We start from the raw sequence: 23968 nt of genomic DNA, 5'->3' as shown, positions 1-23968 counted from the left end.
ATCTCAAACCTCAGCAATTGAGCGGACATGAAAAAGTCTGAAACCACCTTATCAGAACCGCAGGTTGACAGAATATTATCAATGTGAAAACTTGTAACCATACATTGATTTGTACAGCATTACCATGAAGATTCACATGATTTGATCAAATTGATTGAAATAAAACAAGAAATGCATAAATTCATACGTCACGACAGCTAAAATAGACACATTAAATGAGATCTCAAATCTCACTTTTCCTACTTGTTCCTGATAGGAAATACATGATCCATGCAGTACTTGTTATAAGACCCAACTAAAACATGTCACAATAATACAACTTTCTCCTTTTTATATATTCTTTTTCTGCAGCAAACAGATAAATTAGCATTTCAATTGCAAATGATAATACTTTACAGATATATACATATAAATATAATTCACATTACAACACTATTGCTAGAATCAACATGATACATGTGACACTCGACCCATTGTTAAACTACCAGTTACATGGACTAAATAAAAGACATAAATTCCTAACCCAAAAAATTTTAAACAAAAAGAAAAGACAATTAGGGAAAAATCTATTGAAGAAAAAATAATCCCATCCCTGCCGAGCATCAGTGAAACTAGTACTATATGGGCCTTTTCAACTGTATCTGCTTTCCTATGTGAGATATCAGAAATCTGACTTCATGAGCTTTACTCGAGGTTTTATATTTATGCTGTCAAAGGGCTTTGCCTGTTCTACATGTATGTAATCCCTTGTCTTAAGAACCTGCAAAAGGGTAAAATTTAAAGCATGAAATAGAAGGCTTAATTCTTTTAAAAATAAATAAAATAATAATAAAAAATAAAATAAAAAAAATCCGTCCCGGAAAACAAAACTAATTTAATGACCCTCAAGAAGTTCAATTATTGTTACTTATCAACAAAAAAAAAAAATTCAATTATTGTTTCACTTTTAGAAACATCGAATTTCACATATAGAATGCAGACTCGGCCACATTGAGAAATCAACTTTTCCCCTTTCTGAAAGTCTAAAAGTCGAGGTCCAAATCCAGTCCTATTTTCATCTCCATGGGTGGTTAAACAGAATGTGTGGAAAACAATACAAACTAGACCCCCCTTCAAAACTAGACTCTAAACTTTGTATCTTATAACTGAATTAATGTAAGGATGATTTGTTTCAACACAAACTTTTCTTTTAGCAGACTTACACTCTAATTGAGAGCTATGCTTTGGAACCACATTTTTACTCCTCACACTAATTTTTCAAAAGTCAAGGTTTCTACCAAAATGAAACCCTTAATTTTACAACCGTTTAATGAACAATACACTCACGCGCGCGCGTGTGCTACACGCATACAAAGCTATACATGTTGTAAGTACTTCTGTAAACCCCATATGAACTCTTAACAAACATCAACAGCTTTAAAAAGGAAATGAAACTTTTTTTAATTATTTAAAAAAATAAATAAATAAAGAGGGAATGGAATTCTCTCAACCAAATCTGAATATGTTAAAAAAATAAAAAATGAATTATCATCATACATGCACATTTATATACAGGTGTAAAAACATATACAGATGCATGCATGCATATTTTTTGACTTCTAGCACCTAATTTCTAAAATAAGAATGTTAAGATGGACAAGTGGAAACATAAAAAGATAGGATTCGAAATAAGTAAATTTGCTTAAAGATAGAGGTAGCCCCCATTGATGAAAAGATGAGAGAAGGTCGCTTTAGATGGTTCAATCATGTTCTGAGGAGAGTGGCTAATGCACTAGTAAGTAGTAAGTTGGTCTTTGAGGGAACAAAAAAAGGCAGGAATACCAAAAATCACATTAGAATAAAATGACGTTGAGTAACAAAGAGTAAGACTTTAAATAAAGTAGAATGGAGGAAACAAATACATATGAACGATCCTAAGTATTCTATTGAGGATTCATAGCCGACCCCAAAATTTTGGGACTAGCACCCAATTTCTATATCTATAAAAGCAGTGCACCAACCACCCAGATGGTCAAATGGCACCTCCCTAGGTACTAAGTACCTAGGGCTAGGGGTAGGAAGGGGGGGGGGGGTTTCGGGTAGTAAGTTGGAGATTCTAAACACACTCAAAAAAATAAATAAAAGCAGCTGTATGGTTAATCCAGCCCAGCAGTAAAAATAAAAATTCAACTGTATATGGTGGTTAATGGCCCAGTGATATTATGTATAAACTCATAGATCACCTATAACAAAACTGTATCAATTATGAAATATGCACTTCAGAATTCAATTTAAATTTTCACCTAATCTAGCAAGATAAAAGTATGATTTCAACCAAGAAATATTACAAACGTACCAATGTCTCAAAAAACATCCTCGATGCTTCTTTACGAGTTTTACCAGCTAGTAGATTATCCATGGGGAGTGTCTTTCTTCCATGTACAGCTTCCTTATCAAGTAAAGTCTGGAGATACTTGGCAACAGCCCTATTTTGAAAAGGGAAAGAACATCATTGAGGGTTAAGGTTGTATAATGACTATAAGCAATTTTAATTATCAACAAAGGACTAACAATTTTAAGGTAGAAAAGTACGCAGACATGTTAAAAATCAGAAAACTAAATGACAGACAAACTTGTCTGGCATAATAAAAAATGTTCCCTATGATCCTGACAATTCTTGCAAAAATGAAACCACACAAAGTCATTCAGAATGTTCCACAGAAAATATTGAACCAAACAATTAGCCCATTTTCCCTAATATTCCATTCAGGTTTTATAGTAAAACATAGCTAAAACCAGAACCCAGATAGTAAAACCACTTAAGACCAGCAGTATTATAAACTGCGCCAGCTATGAGGGAGGAGAGGCATTCCAGCAGTTCTAGCAGGAGAATAACATTAGCCACTACCTCTTATCTCATGCCCTTAGCCTTTGTTGCAATTTTCCCAACACGCACACCACTATTGACCAAACAAGGAAAAAAATGTTCTTAAAACAAAAGAGAATATTGCTTAATCAACATGTTGGCCACAGTCAGTAAGCCCAAACACCATATTTAGGTCAGGCTTCCTAACACAAAAGTTGTAGGTACCAACCAAAACTCAATCAAACAAACAGGCAACAAAAACTCTGGTCTCTAGTGCCTTGCTTAATAGGATAAGTATTGCTGCATGGAAAAAAAATAAGGCCAAACAACTGAGGCGTACACACCTGGTACGAGATGACCATCCAGTGTTCTCAAGAAGACGAGTGTCTTCAGTACTTGATGGCATATTATCATCTTCTTCTTCAGCTATTTCTTCATCATCTACATTTAAGAATTCTGGGAGAAATGGGAAGAAAAAAAATGTATCAAACATATGAACTACAGGACAAATAAAAACACAAGCAGTAAAAGAAGTTTTTTAAATTACAACCACGATTCACTGCACTGTCCCAAACCAACAGATAGATAAGCAATATTGTTACCCATGCAGGGCATAACTCATTATCTTTTTTTTGATAAGTAAGAAAGATGTATATTCCGAAAAAAGCATAGGGCAGACCAAATATTACAAAAAGAGAAATGAAAAGAAAATAAAAATAAAATAAAATAAAATAAAATAAATAAAAAATAAAAAAAAAATAAAAAATGCTAATTACAAAGAAGAGAACTAAGGAACAAAGGGAGAGAATCACTAGATGTGAGTCCCCAAGCCCTAGACTAGTCAAAATGGGAGCCACTGAAAGAAGCAAGCAACTAGTTAGTGGAGCTTTCCATGTCCTCAAAAGTCCGCCAATTTTGCTCCCTCTAAATACACCACATTAAACACAATGGAACTAAATTCCAAATGCTAGATGAGTGCTTCCCAAACCAATTCCACCAACCACAAAGAGTATCTACAACCGATCTTGGCAAGACCCATGAAATCCCAAAAGATCTAAAAACCAGGCTCCACAACCGATAAGCCTTTTCACAATGAAGTAGTAAATGATCCATTGTCTCCCCATTACATCGACACATAATACACCAGTCAACAAAATCAAAGCCTCTACCCCGCAAATTGTCACCTATAAGAATCTTATCCCAAATTGCAATCCAAACAAAGAAAGAAACACGCCGAGGAGCCTTAACCTTCCAAATACCTTTACAAGGAAAGATTGGCAAGGGACCTCTAAACTTGTTATAAAACAGCCGGATGTCAAAATCCCCATTAGGCTTCAACTTCCACCTCATTCGATCTCCAACATCCATTAAAGGAACATTTGCTCACAAGAGACGAATAAAGTTCACCCCTTCCTCCATCTCCCAATCATTAAATTCCCGGGTGAAACTCGTCTCTCCCCTCCACCCCCCCCCCCCCCCCCCAAGCCTTGTCAAAAAAGATTCAACAGAGGCCTCCTTATCTCTAGCAATACCATACAGCCTCAGGTAAGCCAACTGGAAAGGTTGATCCCCACACCACCCATCCTACCAAAATCTCACTCTATTTCCCGTCCCAACAACAAACTGAGTGTTTTTTCTAAAATCCTCCCAATCCATACGAATACCTCTCCATAAACCACACCCATGAACTCCCCTGCCCAACTTAGAAGTCCATCCCCCCCATTCATCCTCGGACTTTAAAGCTACCACCCTTCTCCAAAGCTAAGTCTCCTCATTCGCAAACCACCAAAGCCATTTCCCTAATAAAGCCTTATTAAGAGCAGTTAGTTTCCTTATACTTAAACCACCATTAGCCATAGTCGCACATACTTTATCCCATCCTACCAAATGTGTCTTGCCATCACCCCAAAGAAAGTCCCTTTGCAGCTTTTCAATTCTATTAGCCATGAGTAGGAATAGTGAACAGCAAAACAAAATAAGTCGGAAGACTAGATAACGTGCTCTTAAGCAACGTCAATCTACCCCCCTAGACAAATACAACTTCTTCCACCTGGCCAACTTTCGCTCAAAATTTTCCAAAATAGGATTCCAAATTGAAGGGGATTTGTGAGAAGCCCCCAACGGCATGCCAAGATAAGACATAGGCAAAGTTCCAACCTTGCAGCCCAAAATTTCAGCCATGGCGTGCACATCATTTACCTCTCCTATTGGAACCATTTCACTTTTCTGCTCATTGACCTTCAAACTTGTCACATTTTGAAAACAAAGTAACAACAACCTAACATGAAGAATTCGCTCCACATCTGCATCACAAAACAAAATAGTATCATCTGCAAACAAGAGATGCGAAACACATTCCCCATCATCCCTCCTACCATTAGCTTTAAAGCCACGGAGTAATCCAGCACCCTCCATTATTTTCAACATCCTACTAAAAACCTCCATCATAATCAAAAACAGTATAGGGGATAACAGAACCCCGTCTCAAACCCCTTGAACTACCAAAGAAATCAGTTGGAGACCCATTGATCAATACATATTACTGAACCGTGGATATACAAGTGTGGATCCACTTACACCACTTCTCCCCATAGCCCATTCTCTTCAACAAATCCAGAAGAGCCTCCCAATTCACATGATCATAAGCTTTCTCAATATCAGGTTTACAGATGACCCTCGAAACCCTACTCTTCACTCGACTATCAACACATTCATTTGCAATAAGAACCGAATCAAGGATCTATCTCCCACCCACAAAACTATTCTGAGACTCAGAGATCAACTAATCTAACACTACTCTCAAACGATTTGCCAAAACCTTAGTCAAGATTTTACACACACTCCCCACCAAGCTAATAGGCCGGAAATCTCTAATATTGGAGGCATCATTCTTTTTTGATATTAAAGCGATGAATGTGGATTAAGAGCTTTTTTTTTTTTTTTTTTTTTAACCTATAATAAAAAATAAAAAAATTAAAATAAAATAAAAAAACATAAATTTTTTTTCAAACTTACAATGTTGAAAAAACTCTTAAAAAATCGCTAAGACATCTTTCTCCACTACTCTCCAACAATAATGATAAAAAGTCATAGTAAAACCATTCAGACCTAGAGCTCTGTCCCCTTCCAAGTCTCTTACAACCCGAAAATTTTCCTCTCTCAAACTTCCTTTCAAGCCAAACCCCCTCCGTATCCCCAATACAATCAAACTCCAAACCCTCCACAAAAGGCCTCCACCCCTCCGGCTACTGATACAAAGCTTTATAAAATTGTACCACCTAAGCAGCTACCTCAAATTCCTCCACAAAAACCACCCCATCCACCTCCCAAGATGCTCAAATGATTATACCCTCTATGGGAGTTCGCCATCTTGTGGAAGAACTTAATATTATTATCTCCTTCCTTGATACATAACATCCTAGATTTTTGTCTCCAAGAAATTTCTTCTAAAGAAAGAAGATGCTCCACCTGGGACCTCAAATCTACCCTATGACATTTCTCCCCATCAGTAAGTCCAAGATCCCCTTCCTTAGCATCTAAATTTTTCAACTCCTCCAGCAATTGTTTCTTCTAACGATCTACATTACCAAACTCTCTACGATTCCACTACACAATGTCCTCCTTCAAAGCCTTTAATTTTTTGGCAAGCACGAAATTAGGTGTACCTACAAAAGAATGCCAACTCCACCAGGGATGAACTCTATCCACAAACCCATCTGTCTTCAACCACATGTTCTCAAACTGGAATGGACTTTCCCCCCTCGCCATTCCCCCTGCCTCCAAGAGAATTGGACTGTGATCTGAAATAGGACGAGGTAAAATCCTTTGAATAAAATTTGGGTAGTGTTCCTCCCAGTCAAGAGTTACCAAAGCTCTATCAATCCTAGACATCGATGGTTGATCTGTACCACTTGACTAAGTATAGCTACCTCCTTCCAAAGGCAAGTCAATCAAATTAAGATCCTCAATAAATTCAAAGAATTTTTCCATAGCTCATTATCATTAGCAATTTATAGGTATCACATAACTCCACAGCAACGGGCACTACCCAACAACACGTAGTGGAAATAGTTCCTTCATGATTAGGCTTTAGGAAATATAAAAACTACAGGAATAGTAGACACCAATCTTATGGCTAAAATACAAAAATTGCTTTGCCATACATATAACTTATTCATCCAATTAGCCTCACCTCACATGTTATTCACTTCACAAGGTAGTACAAACAAAATTTAGAACACAATTCAAAATTTCTAAATGGAGAGAATCAAAAACAAAGAAAAGAGAGAAAAATGAACCTGTGTCATTCCCAACTGTGACATCTTCAAAACCCTGCACCATGTAGTCAAAACATTTTTCTTTAAGGAATGCATGAAAAATATAAGACAAATTTGAATTCAATTGAACAGAGAATATCAACAAAGTATTCTTAACATGTATGACAAAAACGCATCATCCTGATTATTCCTGAAGATGACCTTGCTCTAACAAATATTGACCATGCTCAAGAATCACCCAGTTAAGGAATAGAAAAATAGTAAAATTTTCAGTTGATCACATTTTATGCAACAAAACAAAGTTAAATATGAAATGGTAATATAATATAATTGATAACTCCATGTTTTTGTTTGTGTTCACATGTTCACACGTATAATACACATGCATGTTAAACCAAAAGATGGACCAAAATGAGTTCTTTGTCGGGGTGAAAGAATATATATATATATATATATATATATATATATATACATGCAACTGTGGTTTGAGTTTGGATATAGATATATTACTTATGTATTATGTATATATAACAATATTCTAAGAGGGAAAAGAAAATTTCGGGCAACAAATAAAAGAGAGGAAAACAACAAAGGAAGAAAACATAAAACTTACACTACGATCTTCAACACCAAAACAGTCAAGGGCAGGGACTTCTCCATCCATGATACTATTTGGATCAGCTTCTTGACAGTCTGCATTTTCTTTAACATTCAGGGAAGCATTATTCACATCCAAATCAAGCTCTACTGAATGTGTAGAATCTATTTTCATTTCTCCCATACACATAAAGTTAGAGGTAGGGTCTTTGTCATCACAACCCAAGTCTACAGGCACAACTCCATCCTCATTCAAAACCCCTGGCTTATCATTTCCTGTTCCCTCCAAAGGCTGGTTACCATTTTCAAAAGCTAGATTATGGCATTCACTTGCAAGTGAACATTTTATATTCTCAGCAAGTTCAAGAGAACCTGACTGTAGGTGTGCACTGATTTCAACCCCATGTTCTACAATTTCAATGGCATCAACGGCATTCCCATTGCTCATATTCACCACAAAAGCATCGCCCTCAACAGTCTGAGCATCCAATTTATTATCAGGTGACATGCATGATGCGCCAATCGGCAGAGAAGCAGATGCATCATCAGTTTTATCCATTAGAGATGGCTGAACCACAAAGTCCACTGGCACGTTGCAAATATATCCAGAAACAGGTTCAGTTGCAGATAATGATTCAAGCCCATTAACAAAAAATCCATTGACTGCATCAGCAACTTCAACATTCCCTCTCTCAGTTCCCATTTCATAGAACTCTCCCAAGGGGTCATGTTGAGAAAATCCAAACTCCTGTATGTCAGAAAGAGCCTTTGGCTGCTCTTGAGAATTCATTTCTTGCAACCCTAAGTTAAAACTTACGACCTGCTGCCTCTCAGTCTGAATGGAATTGTCAGCAGGTTGTGCTTCTACATCACTTCTGACTACCACAGGATCAGTGCTCCCATCCATTTCACTTTCTTCAGAGACATTTGGCCTAACAGAAGATTCCATACCCTCTGCTACTTCTGAATTATTGCCTTGATCATTTTCAGAAATTCTAATGCCGCTTAGATCAAATGTCTCACTATGCAAGAATATTAAGTTGGCCGACATACCTGAAAGATAAATCAAAATCTCAGGTAGCTTGTAGGCTGATGTTTAAACAGTTGCATAAGTGGATGCTGCATTGTTTGGAACTAAAAAAGGAAAATATCACCAAACTCAAAAAAAATAAATTAGTTACGACATAATGAAACCGATACAGCAGTAATGACTTAGGTCAAATGCATTCATCTCAATGAAATTCATACAACCAAAACCAAATATTTACATTTCAAAAGTAACAGTGGTGGCCATATTGTTGATGAAGAAGCAGCAAAACAGTGGTATTAACAGGCAGAGGCATGCAAAAGACCAATGTCATGAAACGTCTTAAGTGGATATAAAACCATCAAGCTATAATTATTTCCAGCTGGGAACATATACATAAAAAAGATGCTAGGTTCATAGAAGCAAGTCTTCAAAAAAGGCTAATGGGATGCATAAATGGCTGTTACCATTTTTTTTTTCAGGTTAAGTGTATCACAATATTTTTTTTGTTTTTCCTTTTCTAATATAGAGGGATGTTAGAAGTGTTTCACCAACTTTACATATATAATGCAATCAAACTCTTAAGTAGCCAACGAAAAAGACAGGGACAGACAAAGGGAACTTAAACTATATAAATTCAGAAAGCATCAAAAGCAATAATTAAAGTTTATTCTTAAAAATAAAAATAAAAATAAAAATAAGTCAAATTATTGAATATATAGAACTGGAAACTCACCAGTACAAATGGGTTCATTAAATATTTCATCTTCCAAGAATTGTCTAAGAATAGTTGAGATCTCAGGACGAGTGCAAGGAGCTTTCTTTCTTACACGACGTATGTCTTCAGTATTTGTCAACTGTAGACGAATTGTGCTAAAGAAAAGGAATGTTTGTTAGTTCTTTATTTAAGAGAGAAAATATTGCATATTTAAAAGCTTACTACAGGATAACAATCAGGCACTAAAATAAATAAATAAAACACATACACAGTGCTGCCAGAAAAAATTATCATCATATTACGCAGATTATAGGCAGGTTGGCCAAAGAGCATAGCCATTGGAGTTAATTGTCACTTTCAAGATGGTCAAGGATATCCATAAGTTGTTGATCAAGTTTTATTTTTCTTTGTTAGTTACAGACAGATCCAGCCTTTTTTGGGGGCAAGCTACACACACACCCAATGTCCTTTTAACCCACAACATCACCTTCCATCCTCTCATGTGCCAATGAATCTTTTTTTTTTATTAGTTCTGGCCCAAGAGGAGGGAGAATGGAAGATTTGAACTTCATAACCTCCTCTTTATATGGCATAGTCCCTAGCCAATTCAACTACCCCTTGGGATTGCAGATTTAATGAACCTTGAACCATTGACCTCACATTTTACGCCATACTTATGGGAAAGGCAGTGCCATCTGAGCAAATGTTCATAGGCTAAAAGAAAAGAGATTTAATCATTTTTACCAAAAGCAAATAGAGCAGATAGCAATGTTACTAGTAATGGACATACTATGGATAATTTTTGTTCAAGAAGTATGGCTTTTCTTAGCTAGTAATGTGAAGATGTTATGGGGTATAATGTTTATCAACAAGAAAAGAGGGGAATTATTCTCTTGCAAGACACACTCACAGCAGACAAGCCAAGATAAAGTAGATCATGAGAGAGTGATAACACTTCAGTGGAGTGGAAGTAGAGTGAAGGGCTGGCATTAGACAAAATGGATGACAAAGGAAAAGCTATGTGCCTCAAATCAGATGATATCTCCTTTATTTCTACACTAGTTTTCAACACATGAGCTCCCAACTTCTACGAAGATAATAATTGAACCATGTTCATGAACTAGAAAAGAATATGATTTTTTTGGTCTCTTCATTTTTTTCTAAATAATTTTCACTGAAACAGAATACAGCACTACAAAGTAACTTTAAGAAACTGTAATAAACAGATGAACTACAAATGATGGCTAGTAGCCAGTAGTGTAAACAAAGTAATGGACAAGGAATATAAAACATACTCGCCATGCAAGACCATTGTATCATCCATAAGAACTTTCCTCTTCAAGGCACTAGATCGAGGCGCAGAACGCAAGCGTTTCATGGGTACTACATCAGGGGCAGGTGGAGTGGGCTTCATTTTCAAAACTGAAGATCTTCTTCCAACTAAAGCAACAAAAATTCATTTCAGTCATAACCTTATACTGACCAAAGCAAATATTACATGCCAAATTGAGTTTTAAATACTATTTACATCAAGGAAAGAATTAAGGTAAAAGGTCCATTAACTCATCCAACAGTCATAGTATCATTATAACATGCATGCATCAATCGAAAGGAATCAGGAAAGAACCACTTTGATACCTAAAATGGAAGACAACAAATCATCGTCATCAGGAATGGATTCTGCAGTTTTCTTGGATTGTGTCATGCCAAAAGATTCAACTGAATTTACACTCTGCACTGTCAGAGTGCTTTCTGTGAAACTACGCTTTTTCCCCGAGATCAGTTCAATCCCAGTGGCAGCTCCATCATCCCCAGCCAGGGCTTCTTTGTCTGGTGTAGAATTCACTAGCAAATCATTCTGTTTTGTAGTGAGTGCCTCCACTACAGAGAGCATCTTTTCCGGTGCAGGAAAGTCAGAAGTCTGGGGACTACTTAAATTATTCAACTGACTATTACTAGAGACTGCGTTTTTCATTTGCTCATCTAACTTCCTGGAATCCGACTGAATTTCTTCACATGGAGCAGATTCTGAAAATGAATTTTTTTCTAAGACTGTATCCATAACATCAGTAGCAAGGCACTCTTCACCTAAAACAAGATGAAAAGACATAATCAATAGATACCAGGGCGTGCTCAAAAATAGGGATTGTCGTGTGTCAGCATAGACTTTATGCCTATTGTTTAAATTAGTTACATGCATATGAAACATGATTAGTATTCAATGAGCACAGCCCAACGAATTGAGGTAAGTTACTGCAAATAACCCGGGCGGAGGGCTTGTTGGGTGGTGGAACTAAGTGATAAAAACTTCAGACACTACATTGCAAGAACCACTAAATAAATACCTCCAAGAGATGACATGTCAGGTTGGCTTTGATGGGCATTGCATGCCCGAAGCACATGCGATTGATTTGATTGCATAACATCATTAGCAACTGGATCAAAAGTCTGTGTCTCCTTCAGTTCCTGACAAGCCTGAGCTTCAGCATTCACAACCTCAGGTCTCCCAGGTGATTCCAATGGACAGACAGCATTTGAAGCTGATGCTTTGCTTGTTGAGCATGATCTTCCCACATCATTAGCAATTTCAACATCATTGAGAATTTCCGGCCTTGGTGATGCTTGATCATCCTCCAGATAAGCCTCCGATTCTAGTGCAAAGATGCCACTTGAAAAAGTTTTACGACTAGGATCCTCAAAATCAGAGGTGATATGAGAGCAACTAGGAGATGCTACTGTTTCATCCAATCTAACTCCCACAAGTTCTACACATTCCACGTCAGTTTGATGTACAAAAGATGTACTAGGTTCATTGTCTATTACAACTCCATTATGAATATCTTCTGCCTTGTCTGGACCATCCAACACACCAACTGTCCCATCCGAACATTCTAATTCTCGATGAATAGCTTCAGTTTGCTCAATGGGATCCGAAGAGGGTAAAGAAGTTGAAAGTCGATTATCTGCTAACATGTGCTCCATACTAGCTTCAGTAGGTGGCAGATGTTCCTGTGGCTTCACCTGTTTGATGTCTTGGTCACCCAGAAGACAGCCATTCTCGACAGTATCAGCATTCAAATCATTGCGCAAAGACCAATTCACTGTATTTTTATCCCCAAGAAAATCTGACTTTCCAGAAGCAGTTAGAGCGTTCTCTGCTGCAATTAATCCTGTTAAAGTATGATCTAATTCCATATGGTCATCACAGGCTAAAGTCTCCTGAACACTGGATAAGTTTGGCTCTTCCAATAATCCAGGTGTAGATGGAGCCTGAGCATACTCAACAATTTCGGGATCTGTCACTAGAACATCAACCTATTCACACAAAGGGTAATTACACTGATTACATCAGGTAGCAATAATCACTCCTTCCCCCACAGCAACATTATAGGAAGGGTGGGCAATGAATAAAGGGGAGGGAGGGAGACAGATACAGAAGTGGGACAAAAGTACAGACAAAAAAACAAAGTAAAAAACCTTATACAGTAGATATTTGGGTATTGGTATAAACCTGATTTCCACCACCATTCATGTGCATCACTTCTGAAGTTTCTGTTATCACCTCGTTACTTTCATATTTTGTCTGAGTTGTCTCTGATTGGACCGGTACCTGAGGATCAGCACTGCAATCAACAAATGAATGAGATACATCAGGAAATGATCATTCCATGGATCACGCAGCAGAGAACCCATTCACAATTACAATGCCCTAATAGGTTACAGCCTCTTGATTGTGATGATATAAAAATGACACAGCATAACAATTTAAAATAAAAAGGAAAACAAATAAATCTGAAAATTAAAAAGTTACAGGCAATCCACCAACATCTTCATCCAAAAATTTTCAAAAAAGAACAGGCACGTGTCATACATGGCACTAGGGAGTTCAAATCACAAAGTAATGCTGAGGGTCAATTATCTAGCTGGGTCAAACTTCCAGGGCTGGTCAAAGAAATTCACCTAAAAAAGGTGTAGCCAAATGGTGATGCAGGGAGCATTAAAACCAAATTCATTTAAGATTTTGTTTCTAAATTTGAAATTATTTTTGAATTTGAATTTAGTTTTTGATGTTTAGGGTCTGAAGGGATTTGACTAGGCATTTTCCATATTGGTGCACTCCCTAAACCCTATTAAAATAGTGCTATTGTAATCGTGAAAGGGGAGATGAATTTGAATAAGAATTATTATTATGAGTTGAGAAAATGTCTCCTCCTTTGTTTCTCTTAGTTTGGTGGTGATGCCAAACACCCCTAGTGGTGATATCTAGGGTTCGCAGGCAGATTATAGGTGGTGACGCCTAGGATTTGTTCTGTTGTTCTTTTTATTCCTCTCTTATTTCTATTTTCCTATTGTGTCCGATCCTTTCAAGCCCACTTCAAATCTCTCCAAGTGTAAACAGCTACTCCGACCACCACCAAATCTGCTCACCCAAACCAAAAAAGAAAAAAAAATCCTTGCCAGAGGACATGTCCAGTTCTGCAATCCCAAAACCCACACCCAGGTCAATTCCAATCTTTCAAAGCCCCAAAATCCATCGCAATCCCAACTTCACCACCACAAAATCCATCCAAAACACCATATCAGAAAGTCCTAAGTACTCTCACCACCACCATCGACAACCCCTTCTCCCTCCACGCCCCAAAGACTTCGGGAACCACCTCAAAGCACCACTGCAAACTAACACAAATTTTGCTGAAACCCAACCAACAAAAAATCCCACCACCACCAAATCAAGTCAATCAAAACCTCAGAACCAACAGTTGCCGAGAACCACCAACACCCACACGCTCAACCCCAAACCTCTGCTGCTGACCCACGAAGCTGCCAAGCCCACAACACACTCCATGCTGCTGTAACACCACCATACCACTTAATCCGAGGCTGATGCTGTCACTTCAACCTCACGCCGCCGCTGCAATCCGACACTACCTCAACGCCGATCAAGGACATTTCACTGCAGTACTCCTCAGTGCCGTTAGTTTTGCTCCTCGCCTCCTCTTGGTTTCGGTCAGGTTGTTTTAATGTAAGGTGCTGTCTTTTCAGGCCCAGTAAGTTTATCACGTGTTTTTTATTTTCTTCACCCAAAAAAAAAAAAAAAGAAGAACGGAAGATGGAAAAGTTCAGAAGCAGTGTTGTGCAACCGGCCCATTCCAGTATTTGGCTTTTGCTCTGCCCCACAGACCATAGACCAAGACTTTTTTTTGCTTAACGGTCCACACAGAGCAGAAAGTGCTCTTCAACTTTTAGCAGCAAATTAAGTTTCAATCTTTGTGTTTTGTGGCTCTAAGTTTGAGCTGAAAATGACTTCCTTTGATAGAGAACTTAAGAAGCAGCTTAAGGAGGCTGGGAATAGACTCCTTAACCCTCCTTCCTCCATTGATGACCTCCTCACTCTTCTTGATAATGTAGAAAATTCGTTGGCAAATGTGGAGCAAGCACCATCCAAATCAATGCGAAGTGCACTTTTACCCTCAATGAAGGCACTGATCACTTATAAACTTTTGAGACATGCTGAAATGGATGTGAAGGTTTCAGTTGCATCTTGCATTATTGAGATTACAGGGATAAGCGCACCAGATGCCCCACATAAGGATGAGCAAATGAAGGAAATATTTCAGCTGATTGTAGCAGCATTTGAAAATTCATCTCATGTGTCTACTTGCTGTTATAAAAAGGTGGCTTTAATTCTTGATACCATTACAAAGGTCAGGTTATGCTTGGTGATGCTAGATCGTCAGTGTGATGCATTGGTTGTTTATTTCAAAATTTCTTAAAGATAATTAGGTCCAACCATCCACTTGCTGTATTTTCAGCCATGGAAACCATTATGACTCCGGTCATATAGATGAAAGTGAAGACGTTTCCCAGGATCTTCTCAATTCACTTTTTGCTGGTGTAGGAAGGAAAATTAGAATGTTTCACCTACTTCGTGGAAATTGGGAGAGCAAATAATCACTAGAATTAATGCCTAGCTAGGCTACAAAATAATGGCACCCACTCAAAAACTACCCATTAAGCTTGTGGGTGCATATGATGTGCTAGTGGACGTTGATGAATCTACTTTTGATCAGCCTTCCATCGTGCATGAAGATAAACAATTAGCTAAAGTGGAGAAAGTGGATACCATGGTGCTTCCTATGGTTCAAGACAAGATTGTGGCAATTCCAAACATTGATTTTGTCATCCCAGAAGAATTTAATGATGTGATGGAATGTAAAACTTCACCATTCTTTGTGCTCCCAAAGGTGGTTCCTATATTGAGGCAAAAAATGCGTGCTAGAGTTTTGATCATTCTCCACTTTAAAACTTAAGGTTGAGTTTTCTCCAACCAGAGGAGTATGACGCAAGGAGCATTAAAACCAAATTCATTTAAGATTTTGTTTCTAAATCTGAATTTAGTTTTTAATGTTTAGGGTTTTAAGGGATTTGACTAGGCATTTTCCATATTAGTGCACTCCCTAAACCCTATTAAAATATTGCTATTGTAATTGTAAAAGGGGAGATGAATTTGAATAAGAATTATTATTATAAGTTGAGAAAATGTCTCCTCCTTTGTTTCCCTTTGGTGGTGATGCCGAGGGTTTGTACGCAGATTCTAGGTGGTGAGGCCCTAGGATTTGTTCTGTTGTTACTTTTGTTCTTCTCTTATCTCTATTTTCCTATTGTGTTCTCCATCAAATGGTCTATGAACCATGCAGCAAGCAGTCCACAGAACAAAATTATTGATGCCTTCTTCCTTGTACAATTTTTTTTTTACTTTTATAAATACCAACTACTCATTTAAAAAAAAATAAAATAAAAACAAACACACACAAAAGTTGTAGTGCAAACATGAATTCGATTATGATAATGGACAAAACATTGTTAGCCACAAACATGCACAGATTCATCACCAAAACAAGTTCCTACACATGTCAAACAAACAAATCACAAGCAGTGAGATTACTGTCAATCACCTAATATTGAAATCTTCAAATGCTTAAAACAAATATCATTCTAGATGAAATTATTATACTGCTTCTGCACAATTTGCAACCATGTTGAACTATTTGATGTTGAGAAAGTGTCTTCTTTTACTTTTTTTATTTTTTTTCTTTTATTTTGCACAGTAAAATTGGGGGGGGGGGGGGGAGTAAAAGAAGAGCAGAATGCAGAAAGTATAAAAGGACCCAAAAAATCATAATCTAAAATTTTAAAAAGAGGAAAAGTCAATCTGCCCAACACCATCACGCTAACAAAAATCAAATAAGTTGAATGTGGTTTTGAGCACCTCTTCATTCAAAAATGAGTCAAAGAATCATTGGTATACACAAATATGCATGACATAAATGCGTAGACACACAAAAATAGAATTAGAGAGGAGATAAAATAGTAATGCCCTAAAAAAACAGCTTACTCTGAAATTCCATCATGCCCCGGACCTACAACCTTGTTCAAGAGCAGCTCCTGTTGGTCAAATGTTCAAGGAAAGAAAATTATATGTGAGATGAGAAAAGAACTAGGTTAATGAACCATGCATGAGCTGCAAATAGCATCAAGAAAAGCTCAATACAGCACCAAGAAGAAAAATAAAAATAGAGCTCCAAGAGAGATCCAGGAAACCTCCATCACATAAATTCGAATGTGGTTACACCAAAATTACCTCATCAAGGTCTAAACCAATCTGAGATGTGTCACCGTCACCAAACCGCTCTAAAAATAGACCACAAAATGTCAAAATCAGTTCAATTGTCCATACAAAATTAAAAGCTGTACCATCAAGCTATGATGTACAAAAATCAGAGAAACACTAACCATCTAATCCAAACTGTGATGTTGAGTAAACCACACCCTCCATTGTATCTTGGAGGGTAATCTGCTCCTTTGTACTGACATGATGATCAACATAATTACTGCACGAAAGTTAAATGTTAATACACATGAATAAAATCTTTTTCCAGAGCATCAATAGAAGAACTTATTATCTATATTCAAGAGCAGGATATACAATCAAATCCAATCCCCTATTCCATTGTAGGCACCCTCAAGTTCTTTTTTCAATAAATATATCCAATAAATAAACAGGCTGCTAAAAGAGAAGATCATATCCACAAACAATTGGAACTTTCAAAAAGTAACACTAATAATGAATTCAGCTGTGCCTCAAGAACCATTGCAACATACCCATCCAGCTTAATTTGCTCATTATAAATATAAATCATGATGTGCAACAAACTAAAAATTCAATTTTTTTTTATAGTGAAAATTTACACAAGCACCCAATGAGTTCTGAAACAACGACCTTACCCTCCATCCATTTTTATGGGAGGAGGAAGTGCTGTTTGAGATAAAGCTCATTGGCAAAGGACCACAGATTATTTAAACAAAGGCTGAAAATTCTGGAACTAACCCCTGAAATATTTCATTATCTGGAAGCTCAAAATCATCAAGATCAAATGTCTCTGGCAAGGTGATGGAGTGATATGGTGCAGTAGATTCTTCAGGTGGTAAATCAACAGCAGTGGAGCGAAAAGCTTGCTTTATCTTGAGCAAAGCCTCACTGCAATCATCAAAAAGGTAATTCACCTTTCTAGAGTATATCCTCACTACACCAAGCAGAAGATGGCTGGACAGCCGAAGTGCAATTGGTACTTCAGGAAAAAGAATTGAATCTGCTCCAAAAAAAAAAGAAAAAAAAAAAAAACCCATGAAAATTAGGCAATGCAATTAGTTTCTATTATCTATAATCTTAACATGTACAAAACCAAAGCCTTTGACTACTTCTAATGTAGCTACATAACTTTAGAAGCCTCACAATTTTATACATTATTATTTTTAAATATATTTTCTAATTGAGTTTAGATTCTATTCTATGTTGAAACCTTCATTAGAATCTTGCCAAATCATAGTTCCATTAAATGGTAGAAAAGATAGTTATTTACACAATCTCAATCATAATAAAAGTTTATTAATAACTACCATAATTATCATATTTCATATTTTGGTCAAAAAAAATGAATGAGAAAAAACAAATCATGTTATTTAAAATTTCCCATGCTATGCACGGGTTACTGACTAGTCGTAACATAGTATCTAGTTTCTTCAAAACAGGACTTCACCATCAAAAACAGGGCTTTCAAAAGAACTATAGCCAATGCAAACATTACACGGCAGCAATAAAATCCTCAATAAGAGGCCTCCAAAGGATAAGAAATCCTCTCAACAAGCAGTTGAGAGAGACCACCCTCCCTCAACCTTACTTCCAAACCAAAGAGAAAAATCTCAAGGAGAACACCACCAATCACTCAAAAAATATCAAAACAGGTCCATGCCAAAGAACCTCCAAGGGGATAAATGAACACAAATTTTGGTGGAAGAATGGAAAATCCTAATAAAAATTTCACACATCGCAGGACTAAAGAATGTTGAAAGCACCATTATAAATGGAGATCAAGAAAAGGGTGGAAGACTAAGCAAGTTGCAGTATTCAATTGACAATTCCAATCCCATAGCATTCAAGTACATTATCATGTTGTCCGTCTCACACCAGTCAACTAAACTTTCAATGTCTTAACAAATTTCCAATACCTGACTGACAACTAGACATGTAACATGGGACTAAGCATGTGATATTGGTTAATGAGCATCATCACATTGCATAATTATCATTTTCAAAAATAATGAAGCCAATTTAGGGTGTGTTTGGTAGAGCTTATTGCAACTAGGGTTTTTTTTATAAAAATGTGACTTTAATAATTACGTAATTAAAATGGGCTTCTTGAAAAAACCTGAGAGTTTGGTCAAAACTGTTAAAAAGTGCAGTTTCAATAACCTAAGTGTGATACCCCAAATTGTGTGGATTTGATTAGATTGGATTGTTTGAGCGTGTCTGTTTGTTGTGCTTGCATGTGCGAAGTCCCACATCGAGAACATGAGTGATTACGAGGAGCCCCAATTGCAACTTGACTAATCCTTTTGGGACATAAGTGTAGATGTGATTAGTGTTTTTCTTAGGTCGTGACAAATGGTATTAAAGCAAATTTGGTAATGCCATGTGGCTCAAGGGAACGACACTGCAGCACGAGGGCCCTAGTGAAAACATCAGGAATTTACGTGGGGAAGATTGTGATACCCAAATTGCGCGGATTTAATTGGATTTAATTGTTTCAGTGTGTTTTACAGGAGTATGTTGAGTCCCACATCAGGTGTCTACTGAGTGAATATTGGATTTATAAGTGAATATTGGGTTTATGAGTGATTACATCAGGTTTGTAACTTCACTAGTCCTTTTGGGGTGTGAGCATAGATGTGGCTAGCGCTTTCCTCAGAGCATTACACTAAGAGTTTGGTTAGCACTTACTAAAACTGCTGTTTGAGAAGCAAATTACCAAAAAGGAAAAAGTATCATATAATGGGTCCTTTTAAACTTGTTATCATTTTTCCTTCATAATAATAATAATAATAATAATAATAATAATCATTATTATTATTATTATTATTATTATTTGTCAATAGTAATAACTCTGAATTTTCCTCATCAATGAATACATAATAATTATCCAATTAATAATTACTATTAATGACTTTTAACTCTTTTTCCTTATCAAGGCACACACAATAACCCTTTTTACCTTTTTTTTTTCTTTTTTCTTATCCACCCGTTTCTCACCCATTTTATTTTATTTTGTTTCCTTTTCTTTTTTCTCCTCCACACAGGAACCCTCTAGAAACTGGCATGTCTAACCTGACTTCTCTCTTTCCCATTTCAAATGGCCCATGCATTACTCTTTCAATTTTATTTTTTTTAGATTGGCATCTCAGCACAGCAGAACAAGGACGATGGACAGGAGCACCTCGTTCATGGGTTTGCGGCTTTTAAAACTTAAAAAAATGTTTGAAGCCAAAGAAAAAATAAATCAGAGAAGTGGAGCAAAAAAAAGAATAAGAGAAATACATACTGGAATACTAATGGGAATTGGCCAATCTGTTACACCTCAATCTCAGTGAGTTGAGTTTAGATCACTTTTGGGTTTGGGTCAATTTTGGGGACTCTTTGTTTCTTCCAATTTATGAGCTTGGGTCAATTTTTGGTTTCTCTCTGAATTTTCCGATTGAAGATTTCCAATTTTAGGGACTTTTTTTTTTTTTTTTTCAATTTATGGGTTTTGGGAGTGAGAACTGAGAACGAAGATTCTCTCTATGTATTTCTCATTAGAGATGAGGGTAAAATGGAGAGTTCAACAAAAAGTGAGGTTTGGAAAACTGGAGAGTTGTGGTGGGAACTAACTGCAGTTTCAAAATGCAGCTATACACAAACACACTTATTTCCCCAATAATCGTGTTTTGGAAAACTTACCAAATGCACTAAATTGTGTTTTGGAAAACTTACCAAATGCACTAAATTTAGGGTAAAACTTTTATATGTGGCAGTTTTATGAAAAGAGGCATTTCATTGGTGAACTGGTGTAGCATGCATAGATGCAATGGAAAGATTCTAGATCATTTATTGTTACATTGTGATGCAGCTCGGGAGTTGTAGTCTTTACTTCTTTCTATGACTGAGGATGATTGGGGTTCATTGGGTCATGCTTAAGACTGTTGCAGAGCTATTCTTCGAATGGCCATATTGGTTCGCAAAACATGGCAGCTATCTAGTGTGGAATATGTGCCATGAGCCTTGTAGCTCAACTGGCACCTAATGGCATTTCCAATGGAGACATCCAAGGTTCAAATCCCCCCCCCCCCCCCCCCCCCCCAAATTATCGAATTATAAAAAATGAGCAAATATGTTTAATGTGGACACTTTGGAGGGAGACAAATAATCAGATTTTAATGGGATGGAGAGTTCAGCTATCAAGAGAATAAAATGAGCAAATATGTTTAATGTGGACACTTTGGAGGGAGACAAATAATCAGATTTTAATGGGATGGAGAGTTCAGTTATCAAGAGAATATTGGTTTGTGAGATCTCTATTTGAGTGGTCTCATTGCATGGGAATTAGTGACAGAAAGTCCATTGTAGATTTTACAGATTCACTTTCATTCAGAGTATAATTTTTCTCTGAACTGTTCTCTGGAAGAGTTTTGTATACACATCCTGTATACAGAAAATTTCTTCTCCTTTTCGATAAATGTATTACTTATCCAAAAATAAATAAAGATTCAAAGCAAAGGTTTTTATTTAACCTTTTCAATAAAAGTGTTATTTATCAAAAAAAGAAAAACTAATGATTCTAAACATGTTTTTATTTAATCTATTACAATTGCCATTAATAATTTAATGTACGATTACAATTTTCAAATTAAAACATAAGATATAAATACAACACAATTACCATCTGAAAATTATTTTCAAAAAATTAAAATAACTTTGCATAAATAGGATGAAAATTTCCAAGGGATAATACAATAAATATACATAAGAGGCCTCCTTTTTGCTAGTCAGATTCAGATCAGTTGCAGGGCACTAGCCTAGCAATTATATAGGCCTACTGGACCTCTGATTAAGGATTTGATCACATCAATGTAAATAAATGTAACATTTACAATGCTCCATCAGCATTATAACCTTTCCATCTAAAGATTTAAAAATAACCTCAGTATACCACGTTATTAATATTAACCATTAACTACCAAACTTATGAATCGATTCTTTCATTTGCTTTTGTCCACAGGAACAACTACATGTTATTCTACCGATCCCTAGAAGGCATCCATAATGACATTCAAAAATGGGCCACTAGGAGGCCACTGAGAAAAAAAAAAAAACCAATAAAATGACACTTAAAATCTACAAAATTCTGGTATCACATAGCCAAGAGCCTTGTAGCTCAACTAACACCTACTGGAGTTTCTAATGGAGACATCTAGGGTTCAAATCCCCCTCCCCCATTCTAACTATCAAATTTTAAAATAAAAATCTGGTACCACATAAACAACAATGAAACCTACTTCACTCAACCAAGCATACTTTACACTAATCAAAACTTTTTTCACACAATTTTTTAACTTTTCCCATAACAACTTAAAGCTCAAAGTTTCTTTGTTTTCCCCTTAAAACTTTTTAACTTTTCCTGTATCAAATTAAGGCAAGTTCTCCACTATTTGGCAAAAAAATTGAAAGCAATACAGCCAAGTTATTTACAATTTATTTTATATTCCTCGGATTTCTGAGTAACCAAAAATAATATAAATCAAAAGCACATAAGGTGAAGAATTAAGACTGACCTACTGAGACGCCAATATCGGTATCGGCCACCTGATTCTTCCGCAGCTTCCGCTCCAAATGTGCCGCTATCCATATCGTCCCAAGTGGGCCTTTCTTGGCCAATATAAACTGAGAATAAAACATTTCCTATATATATAATTATATATATATATATATGTCTAACTATCTATCTCCCCCTCACTACCCCAACTGAAACCCTAGATTTCATACAATCCCCAAATTCCACTTCAAATTTGACAACAAAAACAACCAACGACCCTTCAAACAGTTATTAGCTTCTACACCATGCTGTCACTACACAGAACATCAAAAACCAACGAATCCTTCGAATTCAACAAATTTACATAACTTACCACACACAAACCCCTAAATCACACACAACTACAATTCCTCGAAAAAAACCCTAAATTTCCACTTGTATCCAACCCAGAAAAGCTCGAGTTCAAGGAAAGCCCTAAAAGCCCTTAGAATTCAATAATAAACCAAAACCCTAATTTCCACTCGAATCCCAACCCAAAACAGCTCAGCTCGAAATTCAACTTAAAACGCAAACCCTAGAATAGAAACCAGAACAAATTCTTCAAATTGTCCTCCAAAAACCCTAAATTTGCACTTATATTCCAACCCAACTTGACCACAAAATCCCTAATTCACGAACTGAGCTAAAACTATATCTTCCAGAGAGAAAAGCAGAGCTTCGAAGTTGCAGAAAGGGGCTTCATTATGACGAAATTTACGAGAAATTCACTGGCTCTGAGAGAATCGAAGTCGAAGAGAGAAAACACCGGAGAGAGCTGTTCCACTACTGAGAAAACAACGAAAACGACACCGTTTGGGAATTCAGCTGAGTTCACTGAGTCACGGATCGGACGAGTTGAATCGTTGTTTTTTGAAAACACAGAGACTGATTTGAGAGAGAGAGAGAGAGAGAGAACGAGAACGAAAGAAATACATACGAATTTGAGAGTTCAGACTTGAGAGAGAGATTGTATTTGATTTTAGAAGTAGGGGAGTATTATTAGGGTGTGGTCAGGTGCACGAGTGAGTTTGTGGCGGCAGTTTTTATTGGTTGATTTGAGAAAATTTTAAATTAAATTTTTTTTTTTTTAAAAGTGTGTAGGTTTGAAATGGGATTGGTGTGAAAGAGTTGCATGGGATGGGAATGGGCAACAAAGTTTCTTTCGTCTTCAAAAACCTTCACCCTGGCCTGTACGTTTTTATTCATATTGTCTTTCAGATTCTTTTTTAAAAAAAAATAATTCAAAATATCTTCCTGCTTTGTAAAAATCATCGCAAT

At 36.6% G+C, this 23968-nt stretch overlaps 1 protein-coding gene across 1 annotated transcript; it reads right to left on the bottom strand.

Moving 5' to 3' along the window:
• Positions 1–311: 311 nt before the first annotated feature.
• On the bottom strand, positions 312–23653 carry LOC115992075 (sister chromatid cohesion 1 protein 4). Its single transcript, XM_031116124.1, has 15 exons — positions 22671–23653; positions 17854–18115; positions 17259–17356; positions 17107–17156; positions 16861–16910; positions 12976–13087; positions 11810–12779; positions 11103–11552; positions 10760–10904; positions 9483–9619; positions 7736–8772; positions 7144–7177; positions 3190–3301; positions 2336–2465; positions 312–760 (listed from the first exon to the last, which is right to left on the bottom strand). Exons 1-15 carry the CDS (start codon positions 22792–22794, stop codon positions 662–664), a joined length of 3810 nt encoding a protein of 1269 aa, XP_030971984.1. The 5' UTR covers positions 22795–23653; the 3' UTR covers positions 312–661.
• Between the last annotated feature and the right edge of the window lie 315 nt (positions 23654–23968).

The sequence above is a fragment of the Quercus lobata genome, chromosome 1, assembly GCF_001633185.2.
Source record: "Quercus lobata isolate SW786 chromosome 1, ValleyOak3.0 Primary Assembly, whole genome shotgun sequence".
Taxonomy (NCBI): Eukaryota; Viridiplantae; Streptophyta; class Magnoliopsida; order Fagales; family Fagaceae; genus Quercus; species Quercus lobata.
The sequence above is the reverse complement of the archived record's forward strand: the minus strand, read 5'-3'. Positions and strand labels throughout refer to the sequence as shown.

Coding starts and splice junctions, on each gene's coding strand:
- LOC115992075 (XM_031116124.1), bottom strand. CDS start 22,794: ATGTTTTATTCTCAGTTTATATTGGCCAAGAAAGGCCCACTTGGGACG. Junction 17,157..17,258: donor ATCACAGTTTGGATTAGATG/GTTAGTGTTTCT, acceptor GTCTATTTTTAG/AGCGGTTTGGTGACGGTGAC. Junction 761..2,335: donor GGATGTTTTTTGAGACATTG/GTACGTTTGTAA, acceptor ACCCTTTTGCAG/GTTCTTAAGACAAGGGATTA.